The 21,994-nt window shown below is 33.8% G+C and overlaps 1 protein-coding gene and 1 long non-coding RNA gene across 2 annotated transcripts; one reads left to right on the forward strand and one right to left on the reverse strand.

Annotated features, from left to right (window-relative positions):
- Window positions 1-590: 590 nt before the first annotated feature.
- LOC133878052 (uncharacterized) lies at window positions 591-6,983 on the reverse strand. The gene is made up of 3 exons (XR_009901837.1): window positions 6,932-6,983; window positions 3,256-3,732; window positions 591-777 (listed from the first exon to the last, which is right to left on the reverse strand). It is a non-coding gene; the product is annotated as an uncharacterized LOC133878052 (long non-coding RNA).
- A 707-nt stretch (window positions 6,984-7,690) lies between these two features.
- Window positions 7,691-13,742, forward strand: LOC133878051 (protein AIR2). The gene is made up of 8 exons (XM_062316540.1): window positions 7,691-8,278; window positions 8,820-8,936; window positions 9,031-9,189; window positions 9,657-9,821; window positions 9,980-10,096; window positions 11,003-11,110; window positions 11,339-11,890; window positions 13,107-13,742. The coding sequence occupies exons 1-7, from the start codon at window positions 7,871-7,873 to the stop codon at window positions 11,789-11,791; spliced, it is 1,527 nt and encodes a 508-aa protein (XP_062172524.1). The 5' UTR covers window positions 7,691-7,870; the 3' UTR covers window positions 11,792-11,890; window positions 13,107-13,742.
- Window positions 13,743-21,994: the final 8,252 nt, after the last annotated feature.

Genomic DNA, 21,994 nt, shown 5'->3' on the forward strand with positions numbered 1-21,994 from the left:
GTCATTTATAAGATTACATATACTAACCTCAGAGGTCATATATATACTAACTAAATGTGTTTATTTATAACAAAATCAAAAGTAGCATTATATGCCAACCTACTCAAGTACAATACTATTATGTACATCTTAATATCAATTAAAATTCACAGAGTATTTTATAGATTTTAAAAGTGGTTTACATTACCTTTAGCTATCGTGTTATCTCTGAATTTCTAACCTAATATGGTCAATTCCATTAGTCATCAAAGTAATGGTATTCTGTGACTTACCTAAGTCACAATACAATACTAAACTCTCATCGGTCCTTAAAGTAAACAGCTTTGATACTATACTGTAACACCCCAAATTTGAACCAGCAAATTCGTAAGCAGAAACTTCTGGTTTTCATGTGACATTACTACATTAGAGATATAACTCTCACCAACGAAATATATAAATATATATATATTTTATTTCTTTTGAAGTCTTAGGAATTGATAGCATAACACATCAGAACTGACTGAAACACCTTAAAACATATATTAGTTGTTACTTAGTTTTCATTACATGTTATATGCACACTAGATGCATCAAAATAAGTGTCACAGATGGCACATGAGTGTACGTAATAAAACATACCAAATATAAACATCATTCTAAATATGATACATGCAACATGAAAAGCAAACGCAAGTAAATACAACTAGCTACTTAGAGGCTAGCACATAATAAACCGTAAATGGCATTAAAAACCATAAAAACTGGCGAAGAGATCCATGCCTTCACCTTCCTTTTCTGCATCAATAATTATGCAAATATGATGTCATCATATTTACATAGGCACAAATAAGTGAGTCATCCATTTTTCATAGCATAAGATACCATTGGATTAGAAACAGTTTATAAAGATAACGAATGCGATGATTGTATGAATATGCATCGTAGTGTCAAATTAGTTATTAATTTGTATTTTATGATCATCTTACTTCATACCTCTAGTTCTTAGGTTGCATCTCATGTCCTTTAAACCTCCCACTTGAAGTTTACATGTTTTTACTAGAATCCTACTAGTCCAAGCTAAGTTATATAGTAAAGACTTTTGACACTTTTTTGTTCACTGATTAGCCATTCCTTGCTGCTACTAACCAGCTTTTGTTGATAGCTATCTTTTTAACTATTTTAATTTTGGACACATTATGCATTTTTTTTTTTAACAAAATCCAAGCAATAAACATAAATAATGAAACATATTATCATCTCTTAGTAAATACTTCATACTTACTCTTCTCAATGTAGTTTCTTAAACTTCTTTTTTGCGTATAAATCATATCCATACAATAATATAAATAAATCAAATATATATATATATATATATATATATATATATATATAAAAATTATTTATCAAACAAATCATTATTTATACACCCTCATCTCTTTATATTCATTATTATCCATCACTTCATTATGATGAGACGATCACCTATAACAATCTTAAAACCTGGGTTCATGATTTGATGACGATACTATATGACCAATACCAATATGAACTTGAAGGATTAAAATATATTATAAGGACAATAAAAGTAAATACGATCAATTCACGCTATTCATGAGGACAAAATGTAAGTATTTAATACTATGATTTATGTTTAAAAACTGAAGCAAGCATAAAGTCTTGGTAACATAATGTTTAAAAATGAACTCTAACACAATATAAGGGTATTGAATACAATACGATCTACACATAAAAGCCATAAGACCTGCCATGAGGACAATAGAATATAAATACGATCTACTCGAAAAAAGTCATAAGATCAATCATGAGGACAATAAATGTAAAAGCAATTTATATTACATTTTACTTTAATTATTTTATCTCTTAAGCTTATTGGGTCTTAAACAACTCATAAAACAAGAAATGAAATCAAATAGTAAGAAAGAGATATCAAGTGGTTCATAGGATATTTCTTTGAAAGTTTATTTTTTATTATTGTTTTTTAACTTGCCGTTTTCTTTCCCTCTCCCTCGACAAGACCAGCAGAACAATCACACCAGCAAACCAAACCACACCACACCAACAAACCCAGCGAAGCAACCATCTCTTTCCCATTTGGCCATTCATGTAGCAGGATTTCAATGTCCCCAAGGAATAGTTCAATCGGCTGGAGGTCACGCCTCATAAAGCAGAGGTCTCTAGTTCGAATTCCCTCTCTTCTCTCCCCCTCTTGTGTGGACATGTCAAAAAAAAAAAAAATGTAGCAGGATTTCAGTAAAGAACCAAAGACACCAAAAGTAAGAACAACATAACCAACATATCTCCTCAGTCGGCTACCACCCAATAGGCCAAAACACCCTTAATTTTGGCCAAGCCTAAACTCAAAAACAGAGACAACACAAAATACCCCCAAAAGAATCGAATATCCATCACTGCTTCCTTCGATCGGCAGAAAACCACAGCCCAATAAATCACCCCCAATCAGTCATAACTCACAACAATGGTGAGTAATTTTCTTTGCTTCAACTCTAGTCTCCAGAAAATCAATCTCCAAGCCACATAACAAACCACGATCAACTACTCAAATCAAAACACCCAAAATATATAGTCAAACTCCACCCCAAGCCTCGACGATGAGAGCTCCATGATCCATTGGCTATTCACGTAATCTATATAAATACCCAAGCCCATCATGACATGCTTTTTCACTTCCATACCTTGCAATAACCACATTCTTTGGAGACTGCTGCAAAGACATCTTCTGCTCTCATATTTCGTTCTCATGCTCTGTTTTATTTCATGTTATATAGCTCTTTGAAAGATGACCGACTTCGTCCTTATTACGAAGATCAATCTGGGTATGGTTCTCAAGCGTATCCTTCGTACTTCAGCACCATTGAGGACGGTGCGTTTAAGCACCTGATCAAGCAAAGAACTGATGCCTTGAGTTTGAAGAAGTTTTATAAAGTGCCCACCATTTCAACTTCGGGTAAAACAGTTGATGTCAACGACTTTGGAGCTAAAGGTGATGGCACTGACGACGATACAGAGGTACTACGATACAGAGTTTGTTTCCTTATATATATATATATATATATATATATATATATATAAGGAAACAAACAGCCCTATACATATTGCAAATAGTAGCCCGCACGATCAGTTACAGCACCCATCAAACATCAACAAAAGTAAAATAAAAATAAATAAATGTATAAAAAAGAATAAAACAATGACATTAATGACTAAATAAGACGTAAATGGTAATAAGATTACCTTAACTAGTTTTGCGCACAAAAGAGAGCTTCATAGCTCCATCTGGTTTTCTCTCAAAGCTCAATGTCGTTTGAGACTTATCCGATGGTCCCTCTGGTTTTCTCTCAAAGCTCAGTGTCGTTTGAGACTTATCCAATGGTCCACGTCCATAGAGGAATTTTTTGCAAGAACTTAAATGGCCAATCATCGATGATGTGCCATGTCGTTTAGAATGGCAATTATAAGCCTTAGAACAATAATTACACGCGGCTTTAGGATTGTTGGCATCACAACCCTCTATTACAGTAAAATGATCCCAAACTTTTGAAGTCTTACGCTTGCTAGAGGGAGGAGGGAGACCTGGTTTCCAGCGAACAAGAGTAGCATAAGATGTTTGTGTTTGTGTTTGTGTTTCAGCCACTGGAGAAAGTGGCTCATCCTCTTTTATATCATTGATTGGAGTGGAATCAACAGCAAGAGATGCAGTGCAGTCCATCTCTGATTGAAAATAAAAAAGAACGTTATAATTTCTAAGAGAATTTTAACTAAACAAAATCAACAGCTAATATGCAATTTTCCAAACATTAAACTAGGGGTGAAAATGTTTGGATAATAACCGTCCACATCCGTTATCTACACCTAACCGCTATCCGCACATGTGGTTAGTAAAAATCAATATCTGCATGTACGGATGCAGATAGCGGTTTTAGAAAATAACTGCATCCGCATTCCCTTTAAAGTTTAAACATAATATATTATATTATATTTTTTATATATATAAATTTAAATTTACAAAAAACAACTTCGTTTTGGATTTGCTAAGTTTAGGACCTTTAGGTTATGTTAGGTTTGGTACCATCTTCGTCTTTAACTATAAATGAGGTACCATCTGCAATATGAAATGAAGCACAAATGGCAAAAAATAAAGTTTTTAAACCATATGGTGGTTAAAGGTATTTAATCTTTTGTTTTTAAAAAAGTACATGAGAAGCACATGTTACTTTTTTATAGACTAGGTTCTTATAACCTAGTTTGTAGGAAATTTTTGTCCTTAATAAATTTATGGATATAATTTTTTTACAAACTGGATTGTATGAATTCCTAAAAAACCCAATATTTAAAAGTGTCATGTGTCATTTGAATATGTGAGAAGCATTTTTTATTTTATTTTTTCAATAGCATGTGCTTCGCACATGTTTTTTTTTTAATAGCATCATATATATATATATATATAATATCACTCAGAATATTGCATAATATTGTGACAAGGGGCCTTTTGAAATATAGTCAAGTGTCCATTTTAAGTTAAACGGTGAGTTTAAGTTTGTCAAACAAAAGGCACGTTTTTATAACTGAATCAGTTATTTGTGTTCAGTTATTTTTTCCTGCATAAAACGTTTGAAGGTAGAGGCTATAAAACTATATCATAACTGTTTGCGAAAAAGTGAGGAAGAGCAGTTCAGTTTTCTTTTATAACTCTATCGTAACTGTTTCCAAAAAAGTGAAGGAAAACGAAGAAGATCTGAAAAAAGAGAGGCATGCTTCCTCTCCATCTCTACGCCTCATCAAAACCTCATCAATCATCATGCGTTCAGTTATTTTTTCCTATAAAATAACTAAAACGTTTGAAAGCAAAGGCTTTAACGTTAAAATACTCCAACCTCCTTCCTCTCCATCTGAACCATGATCAAGTGAAAAGAACAAAAAAAAAGAAAAAAGAAAAAAAGAAAAGAAGACGAACTTCTTCTCCACTATTTTTGTTTCTACACTGTTTGTTTTCAGATATGTTTGTCAACAAGGCTGCATCTGAAAGACAGTCCAACGTACTGTTCATCAACAAGGTTCAACTTTCGCTACTCCTTTCAACACTTTGTTTTGGTTTTCAGATATTTTCGTCAAAAAGCTTTTATTATACATAGTTGCTGCATCTTCAAGACCCAGTCCAACGCCAACTGTTTAACTTTTTTTACATCAGAATTCAAACAAGACAAAGAGCAAATATTATACTATCATTGTCTCTGTATCTCTCTATTCTTCTTCACACTCTACACCGAGTAAGTTCTCTGAGTTTTACATTTCTTCTTGAAATTCTTTTTGTACTCTGTGTTATTTATTTGTCTAAATAGTGTATTTCTCTCCGATTATGTTTTTAAAATTGTGTTTGGGGTATTTCTCTTGGTGCTTTTGTATTCTACCATTATGTTGGTCGCTTTAAAAACTCTAACTGCAAAATATTTTATAAGTCAAGGTTTTTTTAAAAAAAGAAATCGTAACAAAACACCAGCGACCAAATAGACTTATGCAGTGGCTTAACGGAGCAGAGCCGACGCCTTTGCGTTATGATACTGCCCACAGAATGACAGAAACACAAGTCTTTTCTTCTTTTGTTTAGTATGAACGGGGCGTTATATTTGTTCTGCGTGGCCTTTTTGCTCTTGAGACTGTAGCACTGCCTTTTCTCATAGATTCGAGAAAGATTTTTTTTTTTTTTTTTGGGGGGGGGGTATTATCATAGATTTGACTCATTTGAGAGAGATTTATTTATTTATTTGTAGGGGAAGGATTTGTGTGGGTTAATTTCTTCCACGTTTAAATTTTTAATTTGTTTCTTAAATTAAATATAGCATTCTAATAAAATAACTCAAACTTTCTTCTAAAAAAAATATGTGGTACATTATCTATTAATTTTTAAATATAAGCACATGACACAATTTTAATTCGTACAAAGTTCTTAAATTTCATGTTTATAGACTTGATAAATTTTATATAGCATTTTAATAAAGGTTATCCTGTTTGTAATTTAATACAAGTTATTGCAATATTGTGAGGGCACTATTTTATTCTTTGTTTTTGTAAATTCCTATATTATGTAAAAGGTCTCTTGAATTAACATTTATAAAAATTGAATACATGTGATTTATTTTACTCCCTTACGAGATAATTTACAATATACATTAACGTATTTTCATTTTTATTCTTAAATTAAATGTAGCATGCTAATATAATAACTTAAAAGTTTTTTTTTTTTTTTTTAAACTACTTTCTACATTATCTATTACTTTTAAAACATAACCACAATAGGCAGTTTTAATTCGTAAAAACAAAAACCCGCGCATAACGCAGGGTATTTGCTAGTTTAATAATAAAGCATATCACTTTTTTAGAGGTTGGGTTGGGAAATTTTTGTCCTTTAGAGACTGAGTTGGAAAATTTACTTACAATCCAGTTTGTAATAAATTTTTGTCCCTAATTTATCTACAAAAATTATTAGAGTATGTTTGTTAATGTGTTTCGGAAATATTTTTGTGTTTAAAACGTTGTTTTAATGTGAAACATGTTTTGTGTTTTGAGTTATTTATTAATATATTTATTCCGAAAACAAAAAACAAAAGACAGAAGAAAACATTAAAATTTTTGTTTTCTCCTCTAAAAGATATTAACAAACAATCTAAACAAAAAACACTCATACAAACACAAAAGCAATTTTTTTTTATAAAAAAAATCATATCAAAATATTTTTTTCAAATAAAAAAACCCAAAAACACATTAATAAACAAAGCTAGAAATTTTTAGAGAAATTTTATAAATATATCTCTTATATATTTTATTTTCAAATTTATTCTTAAATTTATGTCAGAGACCCGCTTAGCACACAGAATATAAAAGCAAAAATATGTCAAAGGCCCAAAATAGCAACCGTTTCTTTGATAACAGAAGTGATCACCAAGTCACAGATCTGTCGATCCACAGCAAAATCATCGCAGATCTGTCGATGGATAACAGATAAAGCGAACTGAAAAACCAACTGTGTCATAAAAGAGAAAGCAGCACAGATCGACACATGCATTGAAAATATATTCGGGTGGAAAAAAACATGCATTAAAAGATCAACAAAGAAATTTCAGAAACGCGGTACGAAAGAGGAAAGTTGAAACCGCAGATGATGATAAAAGTTGTGAAAGTGAGAGAAAATGAGAAAGGTTACGGCGGAAGGCAGTGAGAGAGAACGGCGGAGAAAAGACGGTGGACGGCGGAGAAAGGCAGTGACGCCGTGAGAGTGATAGAGAGAAGAGACGGAGTCTGCGAAGTGTGAACGGCGCTTGCGTTTAGGGTTAGGTTAAAGTTAAAACTTACAAGCGGCATATATATTTTAGCTATTTATATATATATAAATTTTTTTTTTTTCTTGTAGTAATATAACCTCGGTTCGGTTCGGTTCGGCTCGGTGCGGTTCGCTTCGGTTCGAAAGGCGGGTTTCCACCCGAAACTAGTCGGGACTCGGAAGTCTATTTTATTGGTTGCCGACACCTTCGAAGCCCGACCGAGTTTTATCGGTTTCGGACGGGCGGGTCGGGTGGGCGGTAATTCTGAACAGCCGCCCCCATACATGATTTTTGTTTTTTTTTTTTTTTTTTGGAAAAAAACAGCCCTTGTATTAATATCGTGTCAGATTTAAACAACGCCGTTAAGCCAGCACATTCAAGAGTCGGACCGTTAAATTCCTATCTCCTTGTTTGCTCAGGAGAAAAAAAGAAACCCTCATACTGTCTCTCTGGATACAGTATTATTTTCTGTTTCTACAATCGCTGCCGTCGGAACCATAAGGGTTGGGATTAGGGTTACTTGGGTTTCGAACATGGGCAGGAGGGAGAAGCGGAGAGCGAAGGTCGATCTAGACGAGGAAGAGAAAGCAGCAGACGCTGGAAAGTCTTCGAAGTCGTTTCTGATATTGAGCAGCAGCGACGACGAGGACGCGAAGGAGGATCCGAGCCTGAAGATTGTTGAGAAATCCCTATTGATGCGCGCCGCGAAGCTGGCTCCGGACGACGCCGTTTTGGGTGAAACTAGCGGTGGCGGTGGATCTTCTGGTGTGGTGGCGCTGTCTTCGTTGTCGGCGTTGGAAGAAGAGGCCGTTGAAGTCACCGGCGGGGTCGGTGGCAGTGACGCAAATGTTGGTCCGGGGGCTGGGGATTTGGGGAGGAAGAAGGTTGTGAAGAGGGTGAGGAAGAAGAAGATTAAGAAGAGGGAAGTTGGAGAGCAAACCGTGAGTATTTTTACATCTTTGATTCTATTTGCAGAACAGTGCTCTGGTTGTTTTGCTAGAAAGTTTTAATTTCCCAACAATAATCTGCCTTCACATCCTATTCAAGCAATTTAGGTGAAGAAGAAAGATGCTCAATTGATTGTGGTCATGCTTGGTTTGCTCGGAAAATGCGAAAAGGAAATAGAATTTTATCTTATTGTTCAAGATTTTCTTTATCTATAAATTCTTGCATGTTGACCATTTTGAATGACGTATTTGCTTGGTTGAGTTGGGGCTATCGTTTTATGGGACCTAAGGTATCAAATTTCAAATCTCGTGTTTTACTTGGTCACTCTGTGCAATTTTATACCTTAGGTCCCATAAAACGATAGCCCCAGTTTTACTTGGTCACTCTGTGCAATTTTATCATCAATGGAATATATATTTTTAATGGAGAAAAATAGAGATTTGGCTTAAGTGATTTAGTTTTAGAAAATGGGTCATGAGAATTTGAGTTTGCTGTTGGCTTAAATGGTTATTTTGTACACTAATATTGCCTTAGGTCATTGTTTCAAAAGACGAAGAGAAGGTAGAGACCGTGAAGGTGTCGGATATTGTTGAGTCCGTGGAACCAACTGCTGTTGAAATAACTGACAATATCGTGTTTCGGAAGCTTCTTGTGAGTTAATATATTTGTTCTGAAATGCCAATATTGAAATTACAATGCCATATGAAGGCTTAGTTTGGTATCTCTATTATTTCCATTCTCTCAGCGGGGACCAAGGTATTTTGATCCTCCAGATAGCGGTTGGGGAACATGCTTTAATTGTGGGGAAGAAGGTCATACAATGGCGAAATGTACAGCAGTTAAGCGGAAGAAACCATGCTTTGTTTGCGGGAGTTTGGAGCACAGTGCAAAGCAATGCTCAAAGGTGCATAAGAATATGAATTGAAGTTAACACTGTCTTTGTTTTTATTATATCTACAGTGTTCGGGTCTTTAGGTGTTCTCTTACTTGTCTGAGTTGAATTGAGCTTCTTCTTCTTTCCTCTTCTATTAATTTTTTTTTGGGGGGCGGGGTGTTATCTTCAGATATACTTGAGTTTTCTATCGGGGAATCTTCTGTAGAAAAAAAAAAACTCCAAATTCCTTTACATTCAAGGACAAATTTTAGGAAAACATTCAGGTGCCCCCACTCTCAATGCTAAAATCCTAGTTCTGTCCTATGTGCACTGGTGCGTACACTAAGTTATACATACATTCTGTACATGCATTCATTCTAAGCCAGATAAGCTTGTGCCAGTGTGTGTGCATGAGCACTTGTTTTTATGTGACACGGACTTTCGAGTTTGATCATAGGTCGTATCGGTCTTTGCTTTGCTACTTGATTTCTTTGTAGGGACAAGATTGCTTTATCTGCAAAAAGGGTGGCCACCGAGCAAAAGACTGTCCAGAAAAGCACAATGGTGGTTCTTCAAGTTTGAAAATTTGTTTAAAATGCGGAGTTTCTGGACATGATATGTTTTCATGCTGGAATGATTACTATTCACCTGATGATCTCATGGTTTGTTTACTCTTCCAGAAGTTTATTTTTTTCTTTCTTTCATACCTTTTTCTGTTATTTGCTAGAGGTTTATTTTATATCAATTTGAATAAAGATTGCTTGAATTCTAGAATTCTTGTCCCGTAATTAATATTTTGTTCTCATGTTTGCTTAATCAGGGAATACAATGTTACATCTGCAAGAGATTTGGCCATTTATGTTGTGGTAACTCTGTTAATAGTAGCCCAAGAGTGATTTCTTGTTATAAATGTGGTCAATTGGGCCATACTGGTTTGGTAAGTCTTATTCAATGTTTTCAACGACCTTTACCAATTCGGTTTGTGCAAGTGTGCATGTACTTTGCTGGCTAATCTTTGGCAGTATGGTTGGATGTTGAAGTTGATATGTGGAATGGTAAAAAAATATGTTGACTTATGGAAAGATCTATTGAGATGTTGACATATTCGATGTTGTTGACATAAAAATGCTATGCTAAGTATCTGTCCTGCCTTTATTATTTTCATTTGATGATTCATTTTCTTATATAATAAAACAGTATTGCCTCAAAAGCTGAATTTTTTTTATCTACCCTGTTTTTACTTGAATGAAAGGGATTTACCTGGTTGAAATTGGACATGCAAGGTCTATGTTGAACCAAATTTCAAAGTAAACTAGCGAGAATTTTAGATTCATATCATGAATGCAGCCATTTCTAGTAATTGACTGGTTTAGAGGTTTAGTGGAAGTAAATCTGACATTTCTTTTTAGAAATTCTCTTTTCAGATCCGTTAAACTCTTTAGTTCAAGCAATTTGTCTATAACATTAATTAGGCTGTATGGGGTTCTTTATTTAATTATAAGTTAATTCTGGAAGCAAGGCATAAATGCTACTAGTCTTGCCAATGCACATAGTTTCTGACTGATGAGGATTTTCGCCATCTATAAGTAATAATCTTTTTACATACAATCTCATATAACATAGTTTGAAATTTTCTATTTTTTTTTTTAACTAAATTATTTTCTTTGCAATAACATCTTACAGCTGTTGGGATATTTGAAGCATGGAATATTTGCTTGTTTTCTAACATAAGGCACCGGAAGCCTTAGTTTTCCAAATGCCTGTAGTAATTTTGTATTTGCTTTCTATTTCTATGAAGCAACCTTTTTTGTTCGATATTTACTATGGGACTCCATCTGAATAGGCATGCACAAAGATACGTGGGGACGAAACTGGTACAGGGTCATCTAGTTCATGCTACAAGTGTGGTGAAGAAGGTCATTTCGCCCGTGAATGCATGAATTCTGCTAAGGTAAGTCTCAGCAATATGTGGTGAAGTTATAGAATTATTATGTAAAGCATCATCTCTTATTAGCATTTGTTTCGTTATTTCACTTTTCAAAAAAATTATGTAAAGTGTCATCTCTATATCCGTTGGGTGTTAATTTGCACACTCCTTTCAGAATTTTAGTTACCTTATGAAATTTTTTTATGTTTCTCTAATATCAATTGGAGTATGCACTTTTCTGACTTTCTGCAGGCTAACAAGAGGAGTCGTGAATTTTCTACCCCAACTCTGAGATTTCGCAGAGAAGAGAAAGACTACTCAGAATTCAAATCTGTGCCTCTTGATCGCAGTAAGGTTCATAAAAGGAAGAAAACCAGAAATGATGAAAAAGGCATTGCAACACCACAAAAATCAAAACACAGAGGTGGCTGGATAGTGGAGGATCCTGGTGACTTCTCCCATAGAAAATCTGAAAAGGGCAGCTGGAGGTCTCCAGCGACACCATCTAGTAAGGGTCATAAGATAGCTGGTTTAACTGCTGGTGGTCACATTTCAAGTTCTCGATCATCCAAAAAATCAAGCACTGTTCGTTCTGGATCTTCAACATCACAAGGATGGTCTAACGGTTTTCAGCACAGATTTTCAGCAGCAAGGTTTGGCAATTCCAGCAGTGAGGGGATGCAGAGAAATTACAGTTGGTGGTAGGAACCCAAGTTGATGTATGAACAAAAGCCACAACTGGAGATAAATCAAAAGTATTGATGCTTAGGTTCCCCTTTTGGGTTCCTCCCACACTTTAATCTTGTAAGTATCTATGCAATAGTTTATAGCTACGTTATTATGTTACTTTATATGCATCAATGCATATTTAGTTGTTTTGAGTTATATACATAACATAAGCACAATCATTGCCCTACTTGTGATAAGGAGCACATGTGCTCATAATTTGAGTTCAACTAATTAAATTTATAATGCGTGTGCTTTTCAATTAGTAGCATTACTTCCTTTGCTTTTGCTTAATGGTTCATTTTTTTCCCTTGTAAAACAACCTGTTGAAGGTTAATGGGTTGACTTCATTGCTTCCATCATGTCCCCCTCCCCTTGGGGCCAATTATTTACCATAAAAAAAAAAAATGCTTTTGTCTTGATATTTTGGTTGTTTTGTTGTGACTCCTTCGACTTCATCTCTAGCAATGCATTTGGAGAGTACAGAAGACAACTTTTAATTTACACTTTTACTTGGTGGGCGTTAGTGGGGCTGTACCCTTTTTATTTGAAAAGTCATATAAACTTTGGCCAAGTGCCCATGCTGTACCAAGTTTTAAAATAATAATAAAAAAAAAAAATCCACAGGAATTTATCTTGGTATGTTGTCATTATATGTGCTGGTGGATTAGAGTAGGACGATATGAACAGCCGAGGTGTTTAGAATCACTTGTAATCCAATTTCTTGCTAGTAGCTATATGTGGTAAAGTGACGAAGTGATGGATCAGTCAAATGGGCATGAATGATTGCAAGAACTTTGATGGGTGAAAGAAGAGTTGTTAGAAATGTTCAGAGTTGAATCTAATTAAACCTATTTTCAGTCAAAGAAGAGAGAGAGAGAGAGAGAGAGAGAGAGAGAGAGAGAGAGAGAGAAAGAGAAAAAGAAAAGGGTAGACCCACATCTGAGTTACATATCCTCTACATTCTTATCGTGCATGTCAAGTTTCATTTCTGTAAGATGTCATTTACTTTGTAGCTCATAACTTATGCATTCAATATATTATTGGAATTTTAAAAAACATGTCTTAGTGTTTAGGAGTCTGCTCAATGTTTTACATGTCTTAGTGTTGGTTGCAGTCCAGTTGTAGAATAATTGAGTACAATTCTGAAGATATTCCTTTGTCTAGATATCTGTGTATGAATCAAGCATTCTATTGAAGATGGTACATCACATCAAGATTCGTGATATTTTTTTTCATAGAATTATTGAATAAAAATTATCTCACTCTGGTTTGTAATTATGTTATTATGCAGAGATTTGGAACTGATCTACACCCTTTTTTTTTACGCTGGTGAGGCATGCTTCTACTTTGATCTAAACTTGGCTACATCAACCTCCTCTCTCTCTTTTTTTTTTTTTAATTTTACGACGAGGAACCCCTCCAAGGTAGGGTCATTTTGTGTACCCCACCCCTGTTAGGTAAATCTCGAATCCGTGTAAAACGCCCCTCCATACGGATCGGGTAATACTTCAGCTTCGCCCGCGGGTTGACTGCATCAACTTCTTAAGAGCTTCATGATCCTTGTAGTGTTGAGCTTTATTCTGTTAACCTTTTGATTTGCTTTTAGAAGCCGTCTTTCAAGGCATTGCCATGTTGAGAGTACATGTCACCAGGAAAATTTATTTTCAGTAATGTAGTCAAACACCTCCCATCTTTTCTTTTCTTTTCTTTTTTCTTTCTTTGTTCTTAAATTAAAGCTACGAAAATTTGCAAATATAATTACCAAACTGTTGGTTTTCAAATATAATATAGGTTTCATCTAATGTGGAATTTTGATAAGGGAATGTATCTATTGATATACATAGTGAGATGATGACTTGGAGGTGCTTTGGAAATGTAATGCCACATCCAATTCTTTTTTCATAAGAATGAATGCACTTTCTACTGAGTCTCAAATGTTAGAAGGGTGCTGATTGCTGAAGTTTTTATTTTTTTGGAGTAATTTTTTGTTTCAGTGACATATTTCGTCCTGAAGAAGCTGGTTGGAATTATTGGCATCATTTTGGACTCCCTTTTTTTTTTTTTTTTTTTTTTTTTTTTAATGACGTAAGTAGTTAATGCACATTACATTTCAATACTTTTTAAGTGATGGAGGAAATCTTTTCAGTTTTGAAATCATTCTTTTTTTCACAATTTAGACTGATGATGTATGTGATCGGATAAAGGATAAGCATACTTTATAATTATTTGCTCGAATTGTTTCAAATTCGGACAGTTGATTATAAAAGGTTATTTATGAGACTCATTTGATCAGATAACTAGTTGAGCAGTTTAGTTTTTATTTGATTATGTGGGTTCTATAAGTGATCTCTTACAATCATCTATTTGAATTCTTTTAAATTTGAACAAATAATTATAAAGGATCATAATCATGTGATGAATGTAACTGGTGTAACGTCTTGAATTAAATAATAAGTTGATAATTAATTAAAATATTTACGTATTTGGTTGGTTGCTAGTATCCAATATTTTGGGAATATGCATATAAATCCAATTACTAGGATTATATTAACAAAAAAATACGTAGTTCTCTTGAACCATACTACCATAGTAATATTTTGTTTTGGATCAAATCATAAATTTATTTATTTGATTTCTCTTCAAATGTTTTGTTTATTTTTACTATGTATGTTTCAGATTTATTTACTTATTTTTGAGGGATATTTAAATGTTTATTTTCAAAATTACAGCGTAAAAACAAATAACTCGGTTTATTCAATATCTTTATGGGTGTAAAGATATAGAAGGGAAAAAAATAATTAAAATAATAATAATAATAATTGTTTATTATGACATTGAGCTATCATTTTGCTTTGGGCATGGTCAAAACGGAAGCAAAAAAGTCATCTTATTTAGGGTTTGTTTGAGTTTGCTATTTCAGAATGTGAGATTTTAAAATAAAGATTTTAAAATGTGCGATTTGAAAAAGTGATTTTTAAAAACGCAGTTAAACGTTTGATAAAATTGCAGTTTCGCCTTTAAAATTGCATATTAGCATTTAAAATTGTGTTTTCGAAAAAGCACCCCATTGTCTGCGATTTAAAATAAATAGTTTTTTGCATTTTCAAATCGCAATTTTTTAAAAATTCAATTCCCAAACGGTTTATTTTCTACGATTTGGTTTAAAATCTCACTTTTTGTCTACGAAATCGGAATCCTAAATGCATCCTTAGAGCATCTCCAACAGTAGTGATTATTTTAACTACTCAAAATACATTTTTTTAATTCTTTTTTATTTTAACCACTCGTTCTTCAATACATATTTCAACATATTATCTATCACATTTTCTACTTTTTTTAAATATTATATTTCTATATATTTTTTATTTGTGAAAGTTGAGGGAGAGGGAGAGAGAAGGGAGAGAAAGAGAGAGAAATAATAATAATAATAAAAAAAATGTGTTAGACTATAGCAAAATTGGTGGAGATGCTCTATTTTAAAGTATTTGAATGAATAAAGTGGCTCATAATAGTTAATTATATTTAACTATTATGAGCCACTTTAACGATCTCTTTTCAGATCGTTACAATCATTTCAACCCATGAAAAGAAGTGATGGTAAGCATTTCCAGCAATTGGAGGTGTTTTACCTAGTAAAAAAGTACCTTTTTTTTTTTCTTTTATTTTCTATTTTATCTATTCATTTTTTCATACAAATTTTAAGCAAGATTCATTATTTCACTCTCTATTTTATTTAAATATTATTTTCAGAGTGTTAGAACAAAACTACTAAAAAATTTGGACATTGTGCTATAATAAGTAGCAATTTATTGCTATTCACTTATCAAAAAATGTATTTTACTAACTCTTAAGCTAATTTGTTAGAGAAGAAAAAGAACCAAATATAGCTATTATGAGCCTTTTAGTTAGATAAAAAATTTTCTATATCACATTACCTTACATTAATTCTATATCAAGACACATAGAGTATGATACTCATTCATATGAATTTCATATATGTAGGCTCATGTACATAAATCTCATATTTAATATGTCTTGACGTAGAAATAATACATTTCTTTTTGATTATTTTGTTCAAGATGCTAAAGTATAGAATAATTTATGCGTGTAGTTTTTTTTTTTTTTTTTTTTTTTTTTTTTGTAAAAAAAGATTTAATATCCACGTGGAGAGAGGTCATTCAGTTTCTTCATAGTACAGCACTAAAGCAGGTCGTATTGAATGCCATGGGGGCAGTTGGCGCAAGTTCTGAAACGCAAAAAGCGTGGGTACGAAAATCATCGCCCCGCCAGCAATGTGGCAGACTGCAAGGCTAGAATCCCTTGATGGTGTGGGTGACCACGTGACTTCTTGTAGACGCGTGTGCTTTGCTGTTGTTCCCAATGCAGGAACACCCCCTTCATCGAGGAGGATAGGGTCATGTTCTTCCGGCATCCGATGCACGCCTTTTGGCTTTTAGTTATTATTATTATCACTTTACGCTTTCGATTTAATTTCCGTCGGACTGCCAAGACACGTCTCTTTATAAATAGAGCAATCCCCATTCTCCACGACCATGGTTTTCCTGTTATGTCCAGAGAGAGTAAATAAGAGCAACGTTTTTGGGCGCGCTCTACGTGGCGCCATCAAAACTTTGGGAAAGGGGTGATGGTGCCACGCTGTGTGCGTCTAAAATGGGCACACTCGCGGTCTCACGGCAACAAAATGGGCGCAGCAAGCCTTCCACTCACGCCAATTCCGATGAGAGATTGGAGCATTCTCTGCCGGGTATATATGCTCAATACTTTTTTTCAATACTAATTAGATTTTCTAGATGAAAATATTTGGGTTTTTTAAAAAAAAAATATTTTTTGTTCAAAAATCTTTAAATTCACTATTAAATATTCTACGCATTTAATAGTGAATTTAAAAAAGAAATGGACAAAAAATATATATGATAATGAAACAAAACATTTATTTACCTACTTACATGCATGGGTTGGTGCATCTTAAATGAATTTGGTTTAGGTGCTATAAAAATAGTTACAAGATATTTTTGTAATTTTTTTAAGGGTTTATATTTAATTTCACTCTTTCATTTTTCATAAAAAAAAAAAACTTAAAATTAAATTGGACACTTGAAAAACTGCAAAGAATCTCTCACAAGCCAAATTCACCTGCTGCATGCCGACATGTATGGGATTTCCGAAGTGACTTGTTATCATTAAGAATGTATTTATTGTACAAATATCATTCATATCCAACTCAATAAATTTTAATTAAAGAATTTTTTTTTTTATTTAACTATCAACTTTTTTAAAACACTTATGTTTCACTTTCTATTTTAATTATCTGCTTTTATTATTTTATTTATTCATTTTTACTATTTCCAAATAAGAAAGAGGATTGTATTGGTTTATTTATTACCATATTTATGCATTGTTAAAGTTAATTAGTGGGATGGAGATAAATTTTTGCATAAAAATGCAAGTATTTATAAATTTGGAATGAATTGTGAACAATGTTAATGGACGTCACTCAATTGAGCTTAGGTTGATTTTTAGACCATTCTTAAGATCCAAAACTTAATAATATATAGCACCACTCTGCAACGAGAAAGAGAAAGAGGACCCTCTGGCTCTTCGTCAAATTGAATTAATTAGTTGAGTTGCTCCCGCATTGTCGGAGCGTCGGCTCCACGGAACTTAAATCAATGAGTCGATTGAGAAACGGCGGAATTGCCGTAAGTTGGAGCCTGGCTCACGCAGAAAATGACGGCCTACTGACATGGATTCCTCATCTCCGTCTTCAACGGTCTGTCGACCGTCGTGATCGGCTGGAAAGCAAGACAAGAAAGTCCTCATAGCAATCCAGCCAAAAAGAATGAAGTTATTCATCAATTGATTGAGGTTACGAATAAAGGATTTTGAAGCTGCTTTTGATGAGATAAACTATTCTGGAGACCCTGAGATTGACACCTGCAGTTTATATGACCACTTCGAGGGTTTCAACTCTGGGAAATAATTTTCAGGAGATTGTTTTCTTTTTAATTAAAAAATGAAATATAATAAAAAAGTGTCATATGATATCAAGTGTTTAATTTTTCACTGAAATGCTCTTGGACAGTAATTACGATTTTTGCCCATACAAAAGCCCAATTGCTAACCACCTTAGAGTATATGAGATAGGAGGATTTTTTTTTTCTTATTAATATTGAATTTCTAATTCTTTTTTTTTTTTTTTTGTACATCTACGAGTAGTAGAAATTTAATAGTTAATTTGAAAAAAAATAAAAAATTATACAAAGATAAACTGGAGATTAAAAGAGATTTTTTTTTTTTTAAAAAGCACATTTCCCAAAAAAACAATTAAAGAAGAGTCCTGTTTAATAGGTTGTGTTGCTTGAAATGAGTTTTAAACCCATATCAAAAGAACACATCTACGCATTAAAAAATCATGGAATTTCTTCCGTATCAAGTTATCAACAAGGCACTTAACACATTTCTCAATACAAGTAAAATCATCTTATTTCACAAAGCATACTCGAATAAACTCAAATAACATGCTTTAAAAGTAAGATCTGTTTTCGGTGAGTAAAATAATTACAATATCCGTTTTGAAGTTTAAGAAGGATTCCCAACCCAAGCACAACATTGTGATATCATATTGCATAACGCATTAGACTCGAGCCATAACCAAAACTCTAACTTGGTAATACCCATTGTGCTCAAACACCTCTGTTAGGGATAAAATTAACCCTAGAGACACGTGGATTCAGAAACATCTCGGAGTTATGCCTCGGACATTTATTTCGGCTAGCAAAGAAAAGATTGCCTAGGTGCAAATACATCTCGGAGGTATAACGACGTCTCGGTCTTAACACTCCAGGTTACGGTATGTAGAACATCCCGAGATCTCCTAGTCTGAATGGAGCAGACATATCTCGGGTATTTGGGTCTCGGAGCAACATCGCCTCGGAGGTGACATCAAGTCGGTATAATAACGTCTCGGCCTTTCACAACCCTGTTATGGTGCGGTGATATCCCGAGATCTCCAAGGCGGAGCGAACATATCTCGGATATCATCACCTCGGAGTTTGGTTGAAAGTTTGCCGCGGATGTCTCAGAATACGATAAGGATAGAATTCCATAAGATCAGGGAAAAAACCGCAATTCCATGATTAATGGGATAAGGTAGTTATTTATCTGAAATCAAATTTAAAGAGATACAAGCGCAGAGATACAAGCGCAATCAAACTGCAGATTCTACAATCTCATTCAAATTCTCTGAAGATAAGATTCAACTAAGCTAGGATTCAAACTCCTAATCCAACTAGGCGTCAAGAATTCTAGTAAGGTAGCAAGTCTGGTAAGACCACGAGCCCAGCCTATAAATAAAGATCATTGCACCAGGTATGAGATCACGCATTCTCTGAGTTCTTGAGATTGAGATATTCATCAGAAAATTGATTTGAACTGACTTAGGCATCGGAGTGGGCGTAGTCGGCACCCCCGACGAGTTGTTTGTTATTTTTGCAGGATTGGAGTAGTTAATCAGGATCCAGTAGCGAATCACCAGGCGACACGTCACCATACCGGAAACTGTATCAACAACCTCAATCACTACACTATCATGAAAACCTAAGGCAATCTTGGAGTTGATCACAAACACATGTCCAATTTACTCAATCAATAGACAAATCAAGGTTTTAACATTAAAACCCCCAATTTAAACAACTCGAGGAAAGCACTTAGGGTTAACTATCACCAAGGGTGGAGCTAGGATTTAGGATTTGGGAGGGGGTAAATTGAAAAAAAATAATTTGGGGGGGCTAAAACTAAAAAAATAAAAAAATTTAAGGGTAAAATTTTAATTTTAATTTTAATTTTTTTTTTTGGGAGAAACCCCTGGCCTTGGGGTAGCTCCGCCCCTGATTATCACTACACACCCAATTAACCCAATCTTTAAGAGGATTTAGGGTTCAACATCAAAATCTCCAGATCGACCAAATTCAATAAAAGCTCTTATGAAGACTAGTATTCTTTTTTAACATTTTCTGCATTGGCATGAAGACAAAGATTCAAGCTTGGTATATATCCTAGCACAGATTCTTGCACTGCAACATGCATCCACCAATGGGTCCATGAATTATTGGGACTGAGGCCTGGGGGTGCCTGTACCTCATCGTACGTACTAGCAATCAGTACCTGGATGGAACTCTAACCCTAGTATGAAGCAAGTAATTGGAATCACTGCATTTGCAAATGGTGGCATAGCATAAATGTAAAGAAAATTAATAAAGAAAGCCCACAATTTACTTACTGCTTCATGTTTAGCTTAAAATCCAGACTATGCATACCAAAACAACATTTCTGTCATCATCAACCATATTAAACACTGAAATGCCTAAGGTACTACAAATTGAAAAGAAATACAAAATAGAACATGTTAAATTGCAACAATTTCAAGAGGTTCATTGACAATTATAACCATTTGCTAAGACAAAAAAAATAATCTCTTAATAACATCTCTGTTGGGTAACATTTATAATACATTTACATATTTAAAAAGGCATTGCTCAAACAAAAACATCGCATTGCACTCAGAGCATAACTCACCCAAATTTATGAAATAATAGGTCTATTTATTCTCATATAAACGTCTGAATTATTGGACAAAATTTATAATCAGAAGCTATTGATCTTCTATTTATTGGTAGAGCATAATATTGTGAATGAGGTACAAGTGTAATCAATCTGCATTTTGTAGCAATTATAAATTCAGATCAAATGAAAATCCTTTTGTCAATATCCCACCATGAAAAAGTTTCTCCATATCCCCTCCAAAAGAAAAGTAGGTAGGACCAAATAGATGGCAGAATATGACCATCTTAGCCTACACCTTCAGCAATTTGGATGGTCCCTCCACTTCAGGATGGGTGAGATTTGACGAACCTCATGACTTCAATATAACAGTAAAGGGTATAAAATTAATAAAATTTGAAAACATTAAGGTAGGAATTTCTGGCCGCTTCAGTTACTAATGAAAAAACCTCAGGCAATAACATCTCACTTTTGCATTTTATTAGAGATGATGCAGAGTGATAAGAAAACCACAACCTCAATAAATCTCAATCTTCTAAGATTAAACCAAATCAACCTTACAACCTCACCAAACCAGAACCACAACTAACCAAGCTATACACAACAGGAAACAAAACAACAATTTCAATGTTACAGTAAAAAGTAACAACTCAATTTCGTTAGCATAATATAAAACTAAAATGCTAATTAATAATATAAGCAGCGGAATAATTGATCATAAATACCTCCAGCCATTCTTTGCTCAAACGTATGAAGAAACCTTTAGCAATAATCAGAAATTCTACAAAAGAAATTTAGAGAGAGTCTTCTGAACTATGCCTATCTAAATCCGTACTGATGGAGTACACATGCGGTGTTTTTATAAGCTAGATCAGGGACCTCTTCAAAAATCTTTGATGAGTGATGGCTGATTTGTCTTCTTCCATCAAGGAGAAAAATCAGCACATTATCAGGATAAGTGATTCCCATGATCTGCATGATCTCCCATAATCAGATACAGTTGGGAATAAGTCATATTTACTGATATGCCATTAAGGACATTTATGTAATTTAAGATAACAAGTTGTCAATTAAGAAATATAATAATAAGAATACTTGTTTCTTCTGCAAGAAAAATTGGCATATGAAAAAGGATTGCCAAAAGTATCAAAGATGGCTTGAAAAGAAATGTAATATCATAACTCTAGTATGTCATGAATCTTTTTTTGTTGAGGCTCATTGTAATACATGGTGGATTGATTATGGTTCTACAATCCATATTGTTAACACAATGCAGGATTTTCTCTACACAAGGAAACCAGCAAGCAATGAACAAAGGGTCTACTCAGGCAATAAATTGTTTTCTCATGTGGAAGCAGTTGTGACCTTTAGATTAATTTTGAAAATTGGATATGTTTTGGATTTGGATAATGTATTTCTCATTCCATGCTTTTCTAGAAACTTAATTTCAGTTTCTAAAATGGATATTATTGATTTTGGTTTATAAACTCTACCTTTAGTATTTTTAAAGGTGGTGGAACCAAAATTGATGGTTTATTCAAAATTGATCTACATCCCAACTTTGAAAACAATAATTTATCATTGCATTATAATGTTGGC

Source organism: Alnus glutinosa, chromosome 9, assembly GCF_958979055.1.
Source record: "Alnus glutinosa chromosome 9, dhAlnGlut1.1, whole genome shotgun sequence".
In the NCBI taxonomy this organism is placed as follows: domain Eukaryota; kingdom Viridiplantae; phylum Streptophyta; class Magnoliopsida; order Fagales; family Betulaceae; genus Alnus; species Alnus glutinosa.

What these genes read in the sequence shown, in the direction of transcription:
- LOC133878051 (XM_062316540.1), top strand. Translation starts at nt 7,871, where the DNA reads ATGGGCAGGAGGGAGAAGCGGAGAGCGAAGGTCGATCTAGACGAGGAA. An exon ending in GGGAAGTTGGAGAGCAAACC is followed by an intron (nt 8,279 to 8,819) that starts GTGAGTATTTTT and finishes ATATTGCCTTAG; the next exon opens with GTCATTGTTTCAAAAGACGA. An exon ending in AATGCATGAATTCTGCTAAG is followed by an intron (nt 11,111 to 11,338) that starts GTAAGTCTCAGC and finishes GACTTTCTGCAG; the next exon opens with GCTAACAAGAGGAGTCGTGA.